The following is an 18479-nucleotide window of genomic DNA, read 5'->3' as shown; positions in this document are numbered from 1 at the left end:
TCTAAATGTGTATTTTCTCAGAAGAACTGCTATGGGAGGAGGATGGAATATATGCAGAGGGCTACAAAAGGAGTAAGATAACCACAGAACTTTGAAAATGAACAGGATTTCTCTGCTCCCCCCTTTCATGGGACTTAAAGGTTCTCTCCGTCTTATAAATCTGTAGCCTAACTTATTTTTCTCATAGCCAGCAGCCTCACAGGGAGTCCCCACCGTGGAAGTTTCCTGACCTAAAAACTGCTCCCTCAGGGAGGGACCCTCTGTTATACAGAGGGGTCGTAAGAGACGCACAAGTCTAGATGTGACAAGAGCATGTTGGTTAGTCTGTGTTGTATAGCTCCATCTAGCCTCCATACACAGTCTTCCACCATGTTGCTCACATCACAAACATCAACTTCTGACAGATGAAGGGGTCAACAACTATCTAGGGATATGAGCAGGGAACTGGTTTGGAATTGGGCCATGATATCTACTCATTCAGATCAGTGTACTGACCCTGAGCACTCAGGGGTTCACAAGAACAGTGTTTCACAATCAACACCAGAAACCCCAAAGAAATGAGCACATACAGATAAACAGTTGAATTAATAAAAGCTCTTTAATAACAAAGTATTATCCTGTGATCAAACAATACAAAAAGTAAACTGCACATCTACAACACCTAACTGGAAGAGTGCACATTTTTTGTACTTACAATCATTACCACCCTGACCAAAGCTTCTTTGTTATAAACTGTATTATTTCATAGGTTAAACATTAACTACACACTCACTGCCACAGCGCCAACCACTGCTGACAATAACACAGTACAGCAGTGCTCACTAACCTGGCATAACCAGGAGTTTCTGTGCACTGCACCTCCAGTGAACTTAATGAAACGCACCTTCACACACCCCTCCTTGAGTGCACTCCAACATAATAAAAACACAGCAAGACTCACCACATACAGTCATGAAGTCAGCATTTTAAAAACAGTTGGCTAAAAATCCCATTAGTGAATTTTCATCCCGAAGTATCATCTTCCTCCGATCTCTTTCATCTGAAGAGAGATACAGAAAAACATTCAGACTGGTGTAGAGAAGTAAATTAGTTCAGTAGATAACCTGAACAGGTAGCGGTGTAAGGATGAGTGGTCTAACCAGTTGGAAAGGACATGTTTCTGGTCAAACCTGCTGGGGGGGGGGGGGGGGGGGTTAAGGGAAAGTAATGAGTAATGTCAACTAAAAGATGTTGGACCCCACTTGTTAAGTGGTGGTTGTGGGGTGAGGGAGGTTCCAGGTTTCTGTGGTCATCTGACAGTTTTCTCAACTGGAGCTTGGGGATAGAGTGGAGGTTGTGTGTGTGGGGGTATTCTGACCTGCAGGTCAAGGGGTTGCTCCAGTGACCCTCCCAGCTTCTGCAGAGCTGCACTAAGGCCTGCCCTCAGAGTCCTGTAGTCTGGCTGGTCAGAGTACTGCAGAGCCATCACCTGAGACAGGTAAACCTGCAGCGCACCTGATACATAGTACACACAGATGCATTATATCCCACGCACACACAAAACATATTACGCTGCATACAAAAACGAATCACAAGAAAACTGGACTTACTCGAGACTTTCTTCTGTCCGAAGCAGTGATTCAGGAGACCTGGAACGTCCTCCATGTACCTGGATCATTACAGTGAAGGGTCAGGTTTGGCCACTCACTCAAGGCTTTACCATTTCATAAATACAGAATAACATTATCATAATGGCCTTGTTGCCATAGTGAGGACCTCAGCTCTCACCTCTCCTTCTCCGTGGCAACGCGGGCTGGTGTGTGTGTGAGGGAGGTCCAGGGCAGTGACCCTGTGTACCAGCGCAGCATGCAGTAGCCCAAAGCCTGCAGGTCACTACGCCGAGACGGACCTAGAGGTACGATCACACACAAACACTTATGGTTGGTAAGAGGCAACTTGTACCTCCTCCACAGTATCTGAAGGACTGCAGATGATTGACAGGCTGTAAGATGACTCACCTGCTCCCTTGTGAGACTCCAGGCTTATAAAATCTATGGCTCCTTCATGTGGTGTTCGGCTGCCCTCACGGTACTCCACATGCCGGCCACCAGGAGAGTACCGGAAAGCATGGCAGTACCCTGAAAGGTATACCTACACACATGCATACAGGAGTAAGAGCATAGTAGAGGGGTCTGGCAGCTACACAAACACACAACTATACAAACGCACTCTAACCTGTGTTTGTTGTACTGGGCTGATGTAGATGTTTTCAGCATGAATGTCTGCGTGAACATACTCATTTTCATGGATGAACTCCAACACATCCAACTGGGAGAGGAGGGAGAAAGGCAAAGTCAAACATGAAGCACATCAGATAGGGAATCCTATTTTGAAGTCATATCAGGGCCTCTATATGAGCCTGATAGAACACTCACTACTTTGCAGGCCAGCTGAAGGACCGCTTTCTCAGACAGGAGCCCCTCCCCATCATCCATGAAAGACTGAAGAGTTTGGCCCATGCTGGAGAAAATCAAAAACCTGAAACAAAAACACATCAAATCTTATTTGTCACATGCACCGAATACACTTATTGTAGACCTTACAGTGAAATGCTTACTTACAAGCCTTTAACCAACAATACTTTAAAGGTGTTAAGTAAAAAATAGAAAATACAAATAATTCAACAGCAGCAGTAAAATAAGCGAGGCTACATACAAGGGGGTACAGGTACAGAGTCAATGTGCGGGGGTACCGGTTAGTCGAGGTAATTTGTACATGTAGGTAGAGTTAACACGACCGTGCATAGATAATAAACAGAGTGAAAGCAACGTGAAAGAGGGGTCTGGGTAGCCCTTTGATTAGCTGTTCAGAAGTCTTATGGCTTGATGGTAGAAGCTGTTAAGTCTTTTGGACCTCGACTTGGCACTCCGGTACCACTTGCGTGCGGTAGTAGAGAATAGTCTATGATTACACATTCAAAACACACATACAAAAGCAAAAACACATATCCCCCATGTGTACAAGCATGCAGCAAACACACATCTCAGTGTACGCACTCACACACCTGTAAGAGTCTGCATGGAGACCAAATCCTACACAGGTAGGAATCCCAAGGAAGTCCATCTTGGCATGCTTTATCCACTTGTCCACTAGGGGGAGACAGCATCACAGCAGTTAGAAAGGCTCATTAGTAACTAACAGAGCCTCTACAATGGGCTTCCACCACCAGTATTCTAGTCAGTCATATACAAACCAAACAATTCCTTCTACTCTATACCTCAGCTTACACAATTTACATGGCCACCTATAGGTACCCATCTGAGTTGCCCATTCACATGACAATTTGCAGCTTTACATTAATATAAGGATGTTCCTGCCAAGTAGCGCCCTACGGGCAGTGGTGTAAAGTACTTAAGTAGTACTTTCAAGTATTTTTACTTAAGTCGTTTTTTGGGGTATCTGCACTTTACTATTCATATTTGACTACTTTTACTTCACTACATCCCTAAAGAAAATTATGAACTTTTTACTCCATACATTTTCTTTGACACCCAAAAGCACTCATTACATTTTGAATGCTTAGCAGGACAGGAAAATGGTCTAATTCACACACTTATCAGGTGAACATCCCTGGTCATCCCTACTGCCTCTGATCTGGCGGACTCACTAAACACATGCTTCGTTTGTAAATGATGTCTGAGTGTTGGAGCGTGCCTCTGGTTATCCGTAAATAATAAATGATCCCATCTGGTTTGCTTAATGAAAGGAATTACAAATTATTCATACTTTAATTTTTGATAGTTAAGTATATTTTAGCAAATATATTTACTTTTGATACTTAAGTATATTTAAAACCAAATACTTTTAGACTTTTACTGGGTGACTTTCACTTGAGTCATTTTCTATTAATGTATTTTTACTGAAGTATGACAATTGGGTACTTTTTCCACCACTGCCTATGGGGTAAACATCAGTGATCTGCAAGCCCTCTCTGTGACCTGCTTATGAAAGGATATTGTAACAATCTTGACTTTGTATTCTTTAGAGCTTCTGTCAAATGTGTTATTGTACGGCCAGACCTACTTAAATGCGTAGACAGCTATGGTAAGAGGATGGGTAATGCAGTCAAGGGGTCCGTTTAGAGCTGAGGGCTGGCCAGGTATACGAAGGCAGATCTTGATACTCACCGGATGAGGGCTTGGCAGCTCTCTGGAGGAAGTTCTGCTCATTAAACATCTTCCCGTCCTTAGCCCCCTGCAGAAGAACAGACATCAGTATTCACCACATAACACACAAAGCAACACTGTAGCCAACATAATCATTCTATATTAGAGAACACAGTCTGTGCAGTTACACTCACTAGTTTGAGGATGTGCTTGCAGTCACTGGAATTGGCACCTGGCCCATTCTGCCGGACTGGGGAGAGATTGAATACAAAAAAAAAAAGTGTCTGATTAAATCACCCTGGTCCATGTTTGACACTCCATCCTGTGTGAAAGTATTCTTCAATCCTGGTCCTCGGGGTCCCACAGGGTGTTGCAGATGTTTGTTCCAGCCCAGTACTAACACACCTGAATCAGTGAATAGTCAACTAACCATCAAGATTTGTTGGTGCTAGCCTGGAACAAGAGCCTGTACACCTTGAGGGTACCCTGGACCAGAACTGAAGAGTGCAGTGTAACCTCTCACCTCCATAGAACATCTCTGCATCGCTCTGACTCAACAGTTTCACAAGCCTCCATTTCCTGCCAGTTGTGTCACAAAGCTCCTCCCCTTCCTGCAGTGGCTCCACAGCACATGCTCGCTTGGCCTTCTTCGCCTTCCCCTTGGCTACACACACACAGGAACATGCATATACACGCACACATACGAGGGAGGGAAAAAAAGGACCCAAACCACGAGGACAGGCTGTTGGTAGTCATGTGTTTTTATTAGTTGTAAGTGGCTGTAGTTTAGACTCACCTGTGGAGGGGGACCTGGGGAGAGGTGAAGAGCCAAGTGAGGAGGCCAGCTCCACAGACGGTTCATTTTTTATCTGTTCCACTTTTGGGGTGACAGCACGTCGTTTCCGTGGAGACATCACAGATTTGGGGCTTTGATCTGCCGATAGGGAGGACACACGTTTTCCATATATATATATATATTTTTTTTAAAGCATCAATGTGACAATTACATTTCCAAAGCCTGACAATGTCTATCATCAATACCTTTCCTTCATTACCACTGATGATTATCATACTGCCCCCATCCCCTTACCTGTAGTACGTGTCGGGGAGGCAGTGACAGGAGGACTGGCTATACTACTAGGAGTTTCATCGTTCCGGGCCACGGGGACTGAGTTGCGGGTCCTACGCAGTGGGGGACGGGTCGACACTGAACTGGGGGTCGCACAGACGAGACCTGTAAACAAACGAGAGATGTGACAAGAGCATCTTTTCATCTCCAGAAAAAGAACCCCCCTCCCAGCCCATTACCTTCTGTGTCCCAGCCAGTCAGTTGTCCTGTGCTTGGAGTAGGACTGCTTGTATTAGCAGTCATGGTTACACCATCAGTGACATGAAGCAGAGAGACTCCAGAGGAAGCAGCCTCCACAGGTCCAGAGGGGTCCACAACACACTGCAACTTGTCCCCACAGGAGGGGCAGAACCGGAATCCAGGCTGTAGTTTGGTGCCACACTGGGGGCAGAAGTGGAAAAGCATCCTGGAAACACAGAACGATGTCTAATTAGATGTTCTAGCTATAGCTAGATATTGTACACCTTTCCTATTTGACTTTATTTGGTCTGATCTTGCCGAAAAACACAAGTTGACATTCTTTACCATACAAATATACATAGAAAACCAAGCTAAATGCTCACGCTAAACCTAGCTAAATGCTCACGCTAAACCTAGCTAAATGCTCACGCTAAACCTAGATAAATGCTCACGCTAAACCTAGCTAAATGCTCACGCTAAACCTAGCTAAATGCTCACGCTAAACCCAGCTAAATGCTCACGCTAGTTATCTCAACGGTGTTATTAGCAAAGCAAGTTTAGACAGCTGCCATCTATCTCCTATCGCTAGCTAGCGAAATAAATTGGTCTAGCTTCAGCTTGTTCTGCTCTGGTACCTTGTTCTTTGCAATCACGGGGACCTAAATTTGTCAATAAAGATACATCCACCGGTTTCTTATTTCTAGCACATTGCAGAGCTGGAGATTCAGGGAGAGAGATTAAAAAAATAAAAAAACGAAGTTACTGTGTGAGCCAGTAGACAAAAGAAAAGTGGTGGAGACCGGAAGCGGGTATGTAATCATTAGCAAAACAGTTGCGTTTTGCAGCAAAACATGAAGGTCCCTCCCCGTTTCGTTACGTTTGCCTCCAGAAACGGTCATGCATGTACATGTATTTACCTGGAGTGCCTGAGAGTGGCGCTGTTAGTAATTACTACGTGTGATCATCTGTACTTGCGCTTGACTCATGAAATCAGATTGTTTATTTTTTTTTTAAATGTAACTATGCAAGTCAGTTAAGAATAAATTATTATTTACAATGACGGCCTACCGGGAACAGTGGGCTAACCGCCTTGTTCGGGGGAAGAACGACAGATTTTCACCTTGTCAGCTAAGGGATTCGATCCAGCAACCTTTCGGTTACTAGTCCAACGCTCTTGGTTACCTGTAGCCCCAGATTAACGTTGTTCTTTTACCCGCCTCCGTGTGCTAATATATTACATGTTGTCAGTAGTTAAAAAGTAATACAAAGGAAAGCTCAACATTACAAAACATGGAACAAATGACACCACCAACTACTCTGAACCTAGAGGAAAATCTAGCTGAAACTTGGGTGTGTGGATCCACAAGTTAAACCTTTATATCACAGCTATATCATCATATCTGCTGCTTAAATAGCACACACAACTACCTCATCCCCATATTGTGACTTATCCTCTTGCTCTTTTGCACCCCAGTATCTCTACTTGCACATCTATCACTTCAGTGTTAATGCTAAATTGTAATTATTTCGCCTCCATGGCCTATTTATTGCCTACCCTCCCTACTCTTCTACATTTGCACACACTGTACATCGATTTTTCTATTGTGTTATTGACTGTTCGTTTGTTTATGTGTAACTCTGTGTTGTTTTTGTCGCACTGCTTTGTTTTATCTTGGCCAGGTCGCAGTTGTAAATGTCAACTTGTTCTCAACTAGCCTACCTGGTCAAATAAATGTGAAATCAAAATACACTGCTCAAAAAAATAAAGGGAACACTTAAACAACACAATGTAACTCCAAGTCAATCACACTTCTGTGAAATCAAACTGTCCACTTAGGAAGCAACACTGATTGACAATAAATTGCACATGCTGTTGTGCAAATGGAATAGACAAAAGGTGGAAATTATAGGCAATTAGCAAGACACCCCCCAAAACAGGAGTGATTCTGCAGGTGGTGACCACAGACCACTTCTCAGTTCCTATGCTTCCTGGCTGATGTTTTGGTCACTTTTGAATGCTGGCGGTGCTCTCACTCTAGTGGTAGCATGAGACAGAGTCTACAACCCACACAAGTGGCTCAGGTAGTGCAGCTCATCCAGGATAGCACATCAATGCGAGCTGTGGCAAAAAGGTTTGCTGTGTCTGTCAGCGTAGTGTCCAGAGCATGCAGGCGCTACCAGGAGACAGGCCAGTACATCAGGAGACGTGGAGGAGGCCGTAGGAGGGCAACAACCCAGCAGCAGGACCGCTACCTCCGCCTTTGTGCAAGGAGGTGCACTGCCAGCGCCCTGCAAAATGACCTCCAGCAGGCCACAAATGTGCATGTGTCTGCTCAAACGGTCAGAAACAGACTCCATGAGGGTGGTATGAGGGCCCGACGTCCACAGGTGGGGGTTGTGCTTACAGCCCAACACCGTGCAGGACGTTTGGCATTTGCCAGAGAACACCAAGATTGGCAAATTCGCCACTGGCGCCCTGTGCTCTTCACAGATGAAAGCAGGTTCACACTGAGCACATGAGCACATGTGACAGACGTGACAGAGTCTGGAGACGCCGTGGAGAACGTTCTGCTGCCTGCAACATCCTCCAGCATGACCGGTTTGGCGATGGGTCAGTCATGGTGTGGGGTGGCATTTCTTTGTGGGGCCGCACAGCTCTCCATGTGCTCGCCAGAGGTAGCCTGACTGCCATTAGGTACCGAGATGAGATCCTCAGACCCCTTGTGAGACCATATGCTGACACATGCACATTTGTGGCCTGCTGGAGGTCATTTTGCAGGGCTCTGGCAGTGCACCTCCTTGCACTAAGGCGGAGGTAGCGGTCCTGCTGCTGGGTTGTTGCCCTCATACGGCCTCCTCCACGTCTCCTGATGTACTGGCCTGTCTCCTGGTAGCGCCTGCATGCTCTGGACACTACGCTGACAGACACAGCAAACCTTTTTGCCACAGTTCGCATTGATGTGCCATCCTGGATGAGCTGCACTACCTGAGCCACTTGTCTGGGTTGTAGACTCCGTCTCATGCTACCACTAGAGTGAGAGCACCGCCAGCATTCAAAAGTGACCAAAACATCAGCCAGGAAGCATAGGAACTGAGAAGTGGTCTGTGGTCACCACCTGCAGAATCACTCCTGTTTTGGGGGGTGTCTTGCTAATTGCCTATAATTTCCACCTTTTGTCTATTCCATTTGCACAACAGCATGTGCAATTTATTGTCAATCAGTGTTGCTTCCTAAGTGGACAGTTTGATTTCACAGAAGTGTGATTGACTTGGAGTTACATTGTGTTGTTTAAGTGTTCCCTTTATTTTTTTGAGCAGTGTAAATAAAATAAAAAGCTAGCGGCATCTCAGAAAAATCCGAAAAAGTGAAGTGTGCCACAATCCTGCACGTAGCCGAAAATACTTTTGATTTTGACGATGATGTAGATGACTTGGATGTATTAAAGTAGCTTTTCCGAACGTACTGTGAGACAAATCGTAGTACCCGAGGCATATCTTGTAATGTACTGTTTGTGAGAGACTTGAAAACACTGAAAGTGAGTGCCGATTCCGTGCAAAAATCCAACTGCAAGGTAGTGACGTATTCTGGCCACCAGCTAGAGCCAAAAGGCAAGAAACTCCAATGTCAATACAAAGACAGTGTTCGAACTGGAATTTCAAGTGACATAAGATGCACCTGCAACACTTGGAAGATCAGCTTGTCTGCAAATGGGTTAATAAAGAGAATATTGAAGCTTGAACAAAGAACAGACTGACATTTGGAGTTTATATGAAGATTTATTCACAGGACTTGGATGTGTTGCAGGAGTTCATCACATACAAATAGACCCAGAAGTAACACCAGTGGTTCCCTCACCCAGAAAAGTGCATGTAGCACTAAAATAAACACTTGGAAAGGAACTGAACCACATGGAAAACATGGATGTCATCGTCAGGCAAACTGAGCTTACTGAATGGGTAAACAGATTGGTGACAATCGTGAAGCCAAACAAAATATGGGTATGCATTGACCCACAGGATCTCAACAAAGCCATCAAGAGAGTACATTATCCTTTATGTACCATTGATGAGGTAGTTGCTGAAATGCCTAAAGCCAAGGTATTTTTAGTAGTTGCCAGAATCCTTGGTTTGCATCAAATCCAACTGGATGAAGAGAGCTCCTGACTCTTCACGTTCAATACGCCGTTCGGGACGTATTAATTAATTCAAGATACTGCCGTTCGGAATTGCGTCCACTCCAGAGGTGCCTCGCACAGCATTTGGAAGGTCTGGAAGGTGTCATAAACATCATGGATGACATTCTTGTCTGGTGTGATGACACAGAGCAGCATGGCCGGAGACAGACAGCTACTGGACAGCGAGAGAAGCATCAACTTGAAACTGAATAAGGACAAGTGCAAAATCAGAATGACAGAAATTCACTACATTGCATGTGTTAAGCAAAGAAGGCCTGAAACCAGACTCCGAAAAGGTCAGACCAATACAATAAATGCCAGAGAACAAAAGCAGCTCTTCAGAGGTTCATGGGAATGTTGCAGTATCTCAAAGTTCATGCCAAATCTCTCAGAATGTGCAGTCTGCAAAACACACAAAAACAACAACCAAAAGAGAGCCACTCATGTCATCCAATCCCAGAAAGAGCTTGTGCAAAAGTTGTAGTGGACCTCTTCCATTACAACGACACAGAATATCTACTGTGTGTGGATTACTACTCTAAATCCCCTGAAATCTCCAAGCTCAGTGGGACAACAAGTAAACATCATTACAGCACTAAAGTCAATATTCGCAAGGCATGGGTTGCCTGATGTTTTGTGTTCCGAGAATGGAAGACAGTTGGTGATTCCAGAAATGTCAGAGTTCTTTACCAGCTGGGAGTTCAAACATGTCACGTCGAGCCCTAGATTTCCACAGTCAAACGGCCAAGCTGAGAGAGCAGTTCAGACTGTGAAGAACCTGTTGAAAAAAGCACGAGGCAGCAACAGAGATCCTTACATAGCTCTCCTTGAGTATAGAAACACACCCCTGGATGGAGTAGGTCTCTCACTTGCACAACAACTAATGGGAAGAAGGCTGAAGACAAAGATTCCGACATCAAAGAGATTGTTAAAGCCAGGACTCTATCTAGTAAGAGAAAGAGAACTGCAGGTTTTCAGTGAATTTATGTCAATCACGAGGATCAATTGAATCCTGCGGTGCAGGAAAATTCTCTGTGACATTAGCGATCAAATTAAGATATTATACCTGTAGTTGAAATAATTTAAGTTATGCTGACCTCTGACCTGTCCACAACATTATTTACACAAAAAACAAATGGTTCTAAGGGTTCCACTATGGCTACAACCCTTTTTGGGGCTATAAACAACCTTTATGGTTATTTATGGAGAATGGTTCTATAAATCCTTCCTCAACCTCAAAGGTTCTTTGTAGATACTTTTGAAGACCCATACAGGTTTGTTTTTAATTCTGGTTAGCCATATTATATTGTAAAAATTCCATAACTTTTATTATTGTGTTAATTGATAAGTTGAATCAGGTGTGCTAAATCTGGAACTGCTGGGGGAGGGGGGGGGGGGGGGCTGAGGAGCAACTTGAAATTAATACCTCACCAGGACAGTTGCTTGAGAGACAATGTGGGTGCGTTTCGGACATGTTTTCCTCCTCACTTGGACTGCGATGAATGTCAGAGTTCAAAGCTTCAATTGTCAGAGTGAGTACTTCATCTGCACCAACAGAATTGCAGCTACAAAACACAATTACAACTGTACAGTCCACATCATCATTACATCCATGCTACAATCCTCACATCTAAACTGTCATACAGGTGAGACCTTCCAGCTCTTATTTAAAAAATATTTAATCATAAATGATTGCGTCTCTTTGAGCTGCGCAATCATTATCATTACTGTATTAATTGATCTACTACAATACTGTAGAACTGTGCTTATACAGTATAGTCCTGTTTACACCTGACTACTTTTTAGACAAATAAAATGCCTGTTCAGTGGTGTGTCGAAACCTTCTCTAAAGGTTAAGTCAGCACTTTAAAAAAAAATCTTAGTTTACGCTTGCAGAGAGACAAAAAAGCCATAGCTGACACGCGGTGGCATAAGGTGGCATATTCCAATTGTCTGAAAAGGATATGATTGTATCAAAACAACATGTTTCTTTTGTTTACATGGTGATTTGTGATTTTTTTTCTTTGTTTCTTTTTCCTAGTACAAAGGTGCTGTGAGTTCCATAACAGTAAAATATACAACTGTATGACAGAAAATAAGATATGTCAAATGGTATGTTCATATCTTCTATGCAACTGCAAAATTATACTTCTGGAACAGGATATTTGCAAATATAACGGCGATTTTACAGGTAGGTGGATCTAGCATTCAAACACTTTGGTTTGGTGTGTGGATTTTATTGTATAAAATGAAGGACGATTACAGCCATGTATAAAGTTTGGCTAAGGTAAATGCAGTTGATACTGTTAAATGTTAAACTCTGATCCTATCAATTCCAACACACCAGGGGAACTTTATGAAGCAACCATGCTGTTTAGAAGCCTCAGTCCGCTACAAATGCATCTTCACTCTTTCTATTTTTTAGAGAAATGCTGTTCTTCCACTACCACGACAACAGCCACTACTATTACCAACACCTCCATAGAAACTACCCCTAAAACTAAAACTACTGCTGCTACTCTTTCTTCAACTATTGAAACAACTCCTGTACCCTTGACCACTCCTTCCTCTCCCCCCATTACCTCACCCAGCTCTACTACACCTTCTCCAATCCCTTCCACCAACACCTTTACAACTCCTGTCCTTACCACTACCACAACTCTCACTACTTCAGCTACGTCTCCTAATCAGGGAGTCAGTCTTGCTGTGGAGATTAATCTGACAGATTACACTGGGATGAAAGTCTATGCATCAGCAACCAAGGTGAGTATAATCAGGTCTGCCCTACACTTTTAGAAAATAAATGGTTATCTACAACCTAAAGTGTTCTTTGGCTGTCCCCATAGGCAGGGCCGGATTAAGAAATCATAGACCCCGGCACTTTAGTTTTTTAAATGTATTTATTTATATATATTTTTTTAAATAGGGCCCCCACACTTCCTGGCACACCATCATTCTCTGTAAACATGATGGGTTTGTCACTGGTACAGTAAATACACACACTGAACAAAAATATAAATGCAACATGTAGTGTTGGTCCCCTGTTTCATGAGCTGAAATATAAGATCCCAGACATTTTCCATACACACAAGCTTATTTCTCTAAAATGTTGTGCACATTTGTTTACATCCCTGTTAGTGAGCATTTCTCCTTTTCCAAGATAATCCATCCACCCGAGGTGTGGCATATGAAGAAGCTGATTAAACAGCATGTTCATTATACAGATGCGCCTTGTTCTGGGGACAATAAAAGGCCACTCTAAGATGTCTCAAGTTGAGGGAGTGTGTAATTGGCATGCTGACTGCAAGAATGTCCACCAGAGCTGTTGCCAGAGAATTTAATGTTCCTTTCTCTACTGCCTCCACGTCGTTTTAGAGAATTTGGCAGTACGTCCAACCGGCCTCACAACTACTTTTTCTTGCCACTGTGTGTGTGTGTGTATATTATATATATATATATATATATATATAATGTAAATGTTATTATTTTTGTTGCCTCCGGTCCCCCACGGGCCTGGGCCCTAGCAAAGAACCCTTTTGAGTATACATACAGCATATCAGATATACGCAACCTATACCTTCCAATACATATCAGCACCAAACAACTGTCAACTCCAACCAAATCCAACGATCCACGGATATCAATACAAAAATCCTCTCAATTATATACTATAACAAGAACATCACCACAGAATTCACCTGTACATCTCAAACAAATCACATAATACATTTACAAGTACTCACTCTTCATGAAGAATTCCTCAATAAATATTTGTGTGTAAGTAATATACAGACCTATGTATCTGAGTAGGAGATGGAGTTGTCACTGGTACAGTAAGTGCATTAGTGTACATGTAAGTATCAGTATGAGGGTGTTTATGCATCTCTCCCTAGATCTCATTGAACATCGCAGAGATTTTGAACCCTGAACTCGAGGTGAACCTGCCCCCTGACCTTCTCTCAGGGCTAAAGCATAGACACGCCCCTGACATGGTTAAGTTCATCTTCTCTGTGTCTAAAACCCCACCAACAAATTGGGTGAGTTACCATGCACTCCCAAGTTGCACATCACATGGCTAAAACATCTCAATCTTTTGTCTGGAATAATGTCTGTGTCTGTGTGTAGACTGTATACGGACAACTTGGTAAGATTCTCTTTGGTATTGAAGTTGAGAACATAACCATCTCTCACCTGTCAACACCAAACACAAATCTGACCTCCAGGTAACTACCGTCAAAATCGACTTACCAGTGGTAAGATTTAAACCACCTGCTTACACTGTCATTTTCTTTTCTTCAGGAAAAAGAGAATACAACGTGTCTACCACAACCAGAGTCGTAAATATGGACTGCATATCTTTCAACTAATGGGCAATTTTGTATCAAATCAATATATATGGGCTAATGCTTCGATTTGATACAGCATGATATAAAGCAGAATGACTTATTCAAGAATGGCTAGGTTGATTTGTTGTATACGAACGTCTGTTTCTTACTGTTGAAGGAGATGAATGGGTCACTGACGGCTGCCACACCCTGAGGCTCACTAACCAGACCATCTGTAGCTGTGACCACTTCTCCTTTTTTGCCCTCATGGTGAGATGATCCTACTTTTCATATTACTTTCCAGATTGTATCTTACTGTTTGCCATTTACTTTCCATCTATTCATGGGCAACATTTGCATATTTCCATACTCAAAAAGTCAGCTCCGGTTACCATAGTGCTATGCTGCCCCTGAGAGGAAGTCAATGCATTGAGATTGTGTTACAATATCCATACTCGCTTCTTGTTTAGTACACACGGCCAAAATAATATACAAATGGTATGCAGATAGTCTTAGGGTACTCAAATCCTTATAAATGTTATCTGCAGCATGATGTCACTGCTCCCACAGATCCCTGATGTGAAACTGAGTGAGGTCCATGCCAGGACGCTGAGCGTGCTCACTTGTGTGGACGGAGCCATCTCTGTGTTCTTCTGCACCATCACCTTACTGACACACTGTCTTCAGCATTCGTGAGTGACACCTCTCAAGCAAACACACACTTTTTAAATACTTTAATGGAACCCACAAATCACATTACAGTCGAGAAGGATTCAAACATCTAATAGGTCATGGATACAGTATATGGACACTTATGGGTACAGAAAGCACATTCTTCTGCCTATGACAGCTGACACAGAGCAGAACCTCGCTAGCTGCTTTGCCTTTGTCCTACGCAGGTCTGCAATCTGAAGCCCACATACTGTCAGCCTATGTACATAGCAGAGGCTCCCAAATATCAGCACTACAAGTCAAAAGAGCAACTGTATAGAACAAAACATCAAACCAGCCTCCTCTGACAAGAGTGTTTGTGAATAAGCACTAATGGTGGTACTGTCTGTCTCACCTCACTAGCTATCAGGTCAATCAGGCGGTCATGTCTAGCTATGTATAAATCCTTGTATGAACGGTAACCAACCACACACACAATCTCGCTTTCAGACGGAAATCTACTGACCATGCCATGCTGGTTCATCTCCAGTTGGTGGCATCTCTGTTGTTACTCAACCTGCTGCTCTTGACCAGTGTCGGTTTGGCCTTTGTGGGCCCTGCATCTATGGCCCCTGGCCTGTGTCCTGCCGTGGCCGCCCTGCTGCACTACTCACTACTCTGTTGCTTCACCTGGATGGGCCTGGAGGCTCTGCATCTGTACAGGCTGCTGGTCCTGGTCTACAACACCTACATGAGACACTACCTGCTGAAGCTGAGCCTGCTGGGCTGGGGTAAGAACAGCACTGTCAAAACAGATACCACAGTTAAACAGTCAACATGTACAGACTAGCAGTAAACTGAAAATCAAGTCTCAATCTGTCTCCTCTCAGGTGTTCCTGCTTTGGTTGTATCCATAGTCTCTGCTGTCAGTACAGATTTCTATGGGCTGAATAACAGAATGTGAGTTTATTAACAAAACACACATCATATTGGTGCATTGCATACCAGCCCTTAGAAGGACTTTCTCCCTCTGATACACAGGTGCTGGTTCAAAGACTCTGGTGTGCAGTACGGCTCTGTTGTGGCTTACCTGATTGTGGTCCTGCTCTTCAATAGCACCATCTTCGTCATCACAACAATGCTCAAGCTGCGCTCTATTACATCGCCGCAGGGGAAGAGGCGGAGCCGCAACATCACCTGCAGCGTTCTGGGGCTGACCTGCATCCTGGGCCTCACCTGGGGGGTGGGCTTCTTCTCCATGGGCTACACCAACTATGTCATCCTCTACATCTTTACCATCCTCAACTCACTGCAGGGTAAACTCTCATCCTTATCGGAGGGAGCCAACGACATAGAAAATAAAGTATCTTTCCATAAGAGTGAGAAAACAAGCAAGTAACATAGGGGTGAAAGATATCCCGTACATAAAATCTAAATAATGCTTATTGAGGAACATCGCAATTTTACATTTCTAACACTGCAGATAGCAATAATGTACTGCTGAGCTCCACAGATAAGTATGGCTGTTCTACACAGTATATTTCTTTCTGAACATTTAGCAATGTTGCGCTCTCCGGATACACCTCCGCTCTGCTAGTTTATGACACTGCTTCCTGTTTTCCCACAGGGTTCTTCCTGTTCGTATGGCTTTGTGTTAAGCGACTGCGGGGGGCAGAGCAGAGTTCCATGACAACTGGACAGACCTCAAGCACCCACATTCTCTCTGTTGGAAGCGAGGTCTGGCCCGCTTCTGGAAGAACGAGGCAGTCAGTGCCTCAAGAGGGAGCAATTGCTGACAATACATCTAAGTTCTGACCAAAAGCTCACTTTAGTTTGTGATGCTTTAGCTCACTGAGATGAAAGGAAATCTACAAATGGAAATGAAGTACCGTGAAGGAATTGTTTTGCTTCGGTCCCATACAGTACATCACATAGTTAAATAAATAAATGTTAAAGCAGATAATCCTTAAGAAAGAACGTGTTGTACTCCTATCGTTTAATTTCTTCCGGTTAAAATGAGATTTGCTGTTTTATATGCCATGATGTATGCACCTTTCACCTAAAGCATTCTATTATTATGGGATGGAAAGGGGGGTTGGAACTGTTCTCAGAGATGAAACAAAAGTATGAATTGTAATGATTGTACACTAATTCTGTAATAAATATACATATACAGTACCAGTCAAAAGTTGACACACCTACTTTATTAAACAAATCAAAATATATTTTACATTTGAGATCTTCAAAGTAGCCAACGTTTGCCTTGACAGCTTTGCACGCCTGGCATTCTCTCAACCAGCTTCTTGAGGTAGTCACCTGGAATGCATTTACATTAACAGGTGTCCCTTGTTAAAAGTTAATTTGTGTAATTTCTTTGCTTCAAAATACATTTGAGCCAATCAGTTATGTTGTGACAAGGTCAGGGTGGTATACAGAAGATAGCCCTATTTGGTAAAAGACCAAGCCCATATTATGGCAAGAACAGCTCAAATAAGCAAAGAGAAACAACAGTCCATCATTACTTTAAGACATGGTCAGTCAATCCAGAAAATGTCATGAACTTTGAAAGTTTCTTCAAGTGCAGTTTCAAAAACTATGACGAAACTGGCTCTCATAAGGACCACCACAGGAAAGGAAGACCCAGAGTAACCTCTGCTGCATAGGATAAGTTCACTAGAGTTACCAGCCTCAGACTGGTAAGATTGTTGCTGTTGCACTGCTTTTCTTTATCTTGGCCAGGTCACAGTTGTAAATGTGAACTTGTTCTCAACTGGCCTACCTGGTTAAATAAAGGTGAAATAAAAATGTTAAAAAGATATTGCAACCCAAACAAATGCTTCACAGAGTTCAAGTAAACAAGACACATCTCAACATCAACTTTGTGAATCAGGCCTTCATGGTCATATTGCTGCAAAGAAAACACTACTAAAAGGACACCAATAATAAGAAGAGAATTGCTTGGGCCAAGACATAGGCGCAATGGAAATTAGACCGGTTGAAATCTGTCCTTTGGTCTGATGAGTCCAAATTTGAGATTTTTGGTTCCAACTGCCATGTCTTTGTGAGCTGCAGAGCAGGTGAACGGATTATCTCTGCATGTGTAGTTCCCACAGTGAAGCATGGAGGAAGTGGTGTGATGGTGCTTTGCTGGTGACACTGTCAGTGATTTATTTAGAATTCAAGGCACACAACCAGCATGGCTACCACAGCATTCTGCAGCAATACGCCATCCCATCTGGTTTGCGCTTAGTGGGACTATCATTTGTTTTTCAACAGGACAACGTAAAACACCTCCGGGCTATTTGACCAAGAAGGAGAGTGATGGAGTGCTGCATCAGATCACCTAGCCTCCACAATCACCTGATCTCAACCCAATTGAGATGGTTTGGGATGAGTTGGACCGCAGAGTGAAAAAAAAAAGCAGCCAACAAGTGCACAGCATATGTGGGAACTCCTTCAAGACGGTTGGAAAAGCATTCCAGGTGAAGCTGGTTGTGAGAATGCCAAGACTGTGCAAAGCTGTCAAAGGCAAAGGGTGGCTACTTCGAAGAATCTCAAATATATTTTGATTTGTTTGACACTTTTTTGGTTACTACATGATTCCATATGTGTTATTTCATACACTGCTCAAAAAAATAAAGGGAACACTTAAACAACACAATGTAACTCCAAGTCAATCACACTTCTGTGAAATCAAACTGTCCACTTAGGAAGCAACACTGATTGACAATAAATTTCACATGCTGTTGTGAAAATGGAATAGACAAAAGGTGGAAATTATAGGCAATTAGCAAGACACCCCCCAAAACAGGAGTGATTCTGCAGGTGGTGACCACAGACCACTTCTCAGTTCCTATGCTTCCTGGCTGATGTT

The 18479-nt window shown here is 43.3% G+C and overlaps 2 protein-coding genes across 2 annotated transcripts; one reads left to right on the top strand and one right to left on the bottom strand.

Moving 5' to 3' along the window:
* Window positions 1-579: 579 nt before the first annotated feature.
* Window positions 580-6303, bottom strand: LOC129854226 (inactive serine/threonine-protein kinase VRK3-like). Its single transcript, XM_055921033.1, has 15 exons — window positions 6090-6303; window positions 5454-5680; window positions 5236-5379; window positions 4942-5079; window positions 4669-4809; window positions 4340-4395; window positions 4167-4233; window positions 3044-3128; window positions 2415-2517; window positions 2215-2307; window positions 1998-2130; window positions 1768-1888; window positions 1590-1648; window positions 1358-1494; window positions 580-1039 (listed from the first exon to the last, which is right to left on the bottom strand). Exons 2-15 carry the CDS (start codon window positions 5677-5679, stop codon window positions 1016-1018), a joined length of 1527 nt encoding a protein of 508 aa, XP_055777008.1. The 5' UTR covers window position 5680; window positions 6090-6303; the 3' UTR covers window positions 580-1015.
* Window positions 6304-12365: 6062 nt separating this feature from the next.
* On the top strand, window positions 12366-16765 carry LOC129852915 (adhesion G protein-coupled receptor G3-like). Its single transcript, XM_055918516.1, has 9 exons — window positions 12366-12392; window positions 13523-13666; window positions 13755-13773; window positions 14133-14224; window positions 14525-14646; window positions 15116-15396; window positions 15496-15565; window positions 15647-15921; window positions 16233-16765. The coding sequence occupies exons 1-9, from the start codon at window positions 12366-12368 to the stop codon at window positions 16418-16420; spliced, it is 1218 nt and encodes a 405-aa protein (XP_055774491.1). The 3' UTR covers window positions 16421-16765.
* The last annotated feature ends 1714 nt before the right edge of the window (window positions 16766-18479 follow it).

The sequence above is a fragment of the Salvelinus fontinalis genome, chromosome 4, assembly GCF_029448725.1.
Source record: "Salvelinus fontinalis isolate EN_2023a chromosome 4, ASM2944872v1, whole genome shotgun sequence".
NCBI lineage: Eukaryota > Metazoa > Chordata > Actinopteri > Salmoniformes > Salmonidae > Salvelinus > Salvelinus fontinalis.
The sequence above is the reverse complement of the archived record's forward strand: the minus strand, read 5'-3'. Positions and strand labels throughout refer to the sequence as shown.

What these genes read in the sequence shown, in the direction of transcription:
- LOC129854226 (XM_055921033.1), bottom strand. Translation starts at nt 5,679, where the DNA reads ATGCTTTTCCACTTCTGCCCCCAGTGTGGCACCAAACTACAGCCTGGA. An exon ending in TGCAGAGATGTTCTATGGAG is followed by an intron (nt 4,396 to 4,668) that starts GTGAGAGGTTAC and finishes ATCTCTCCCCAG; the next exon opens with TCCGGCAGAATGGGCCAGGT. An exon ending in GTTGCCACGGAGAAGGAGAG is followed by an intron (nt 1,649 to 1,767) that starts GTGAGAGCTGAG and finishes GTAATGATCCAG; the next exon opens with GTACATGGAGGACGTTCCAG.
- LOC129852915 (XM_055918516.1), top strand. Translation starts at nt 12,366, where the DNA reads ATGAAAGTCTATGCATCAGCAACCAAG. An exon ending in TCTATGCATCAGCAACCAAG is followed by an intron (nt 12,393 to 13,522) that starts GTGAGTATAATC and finishes ATCTCTCCCTAG; the next exon opens with ATCTCATTGAACATCGCAGA. An exon ending in ACACACTGTCTTCAGCATTC is followed by an intron (nt 14,647 to 15,115) that starts GTGAGTGACACC and finishes TCTCGCTTTCAG; the next exon opens with ACGGAAATCTACTGACCATG.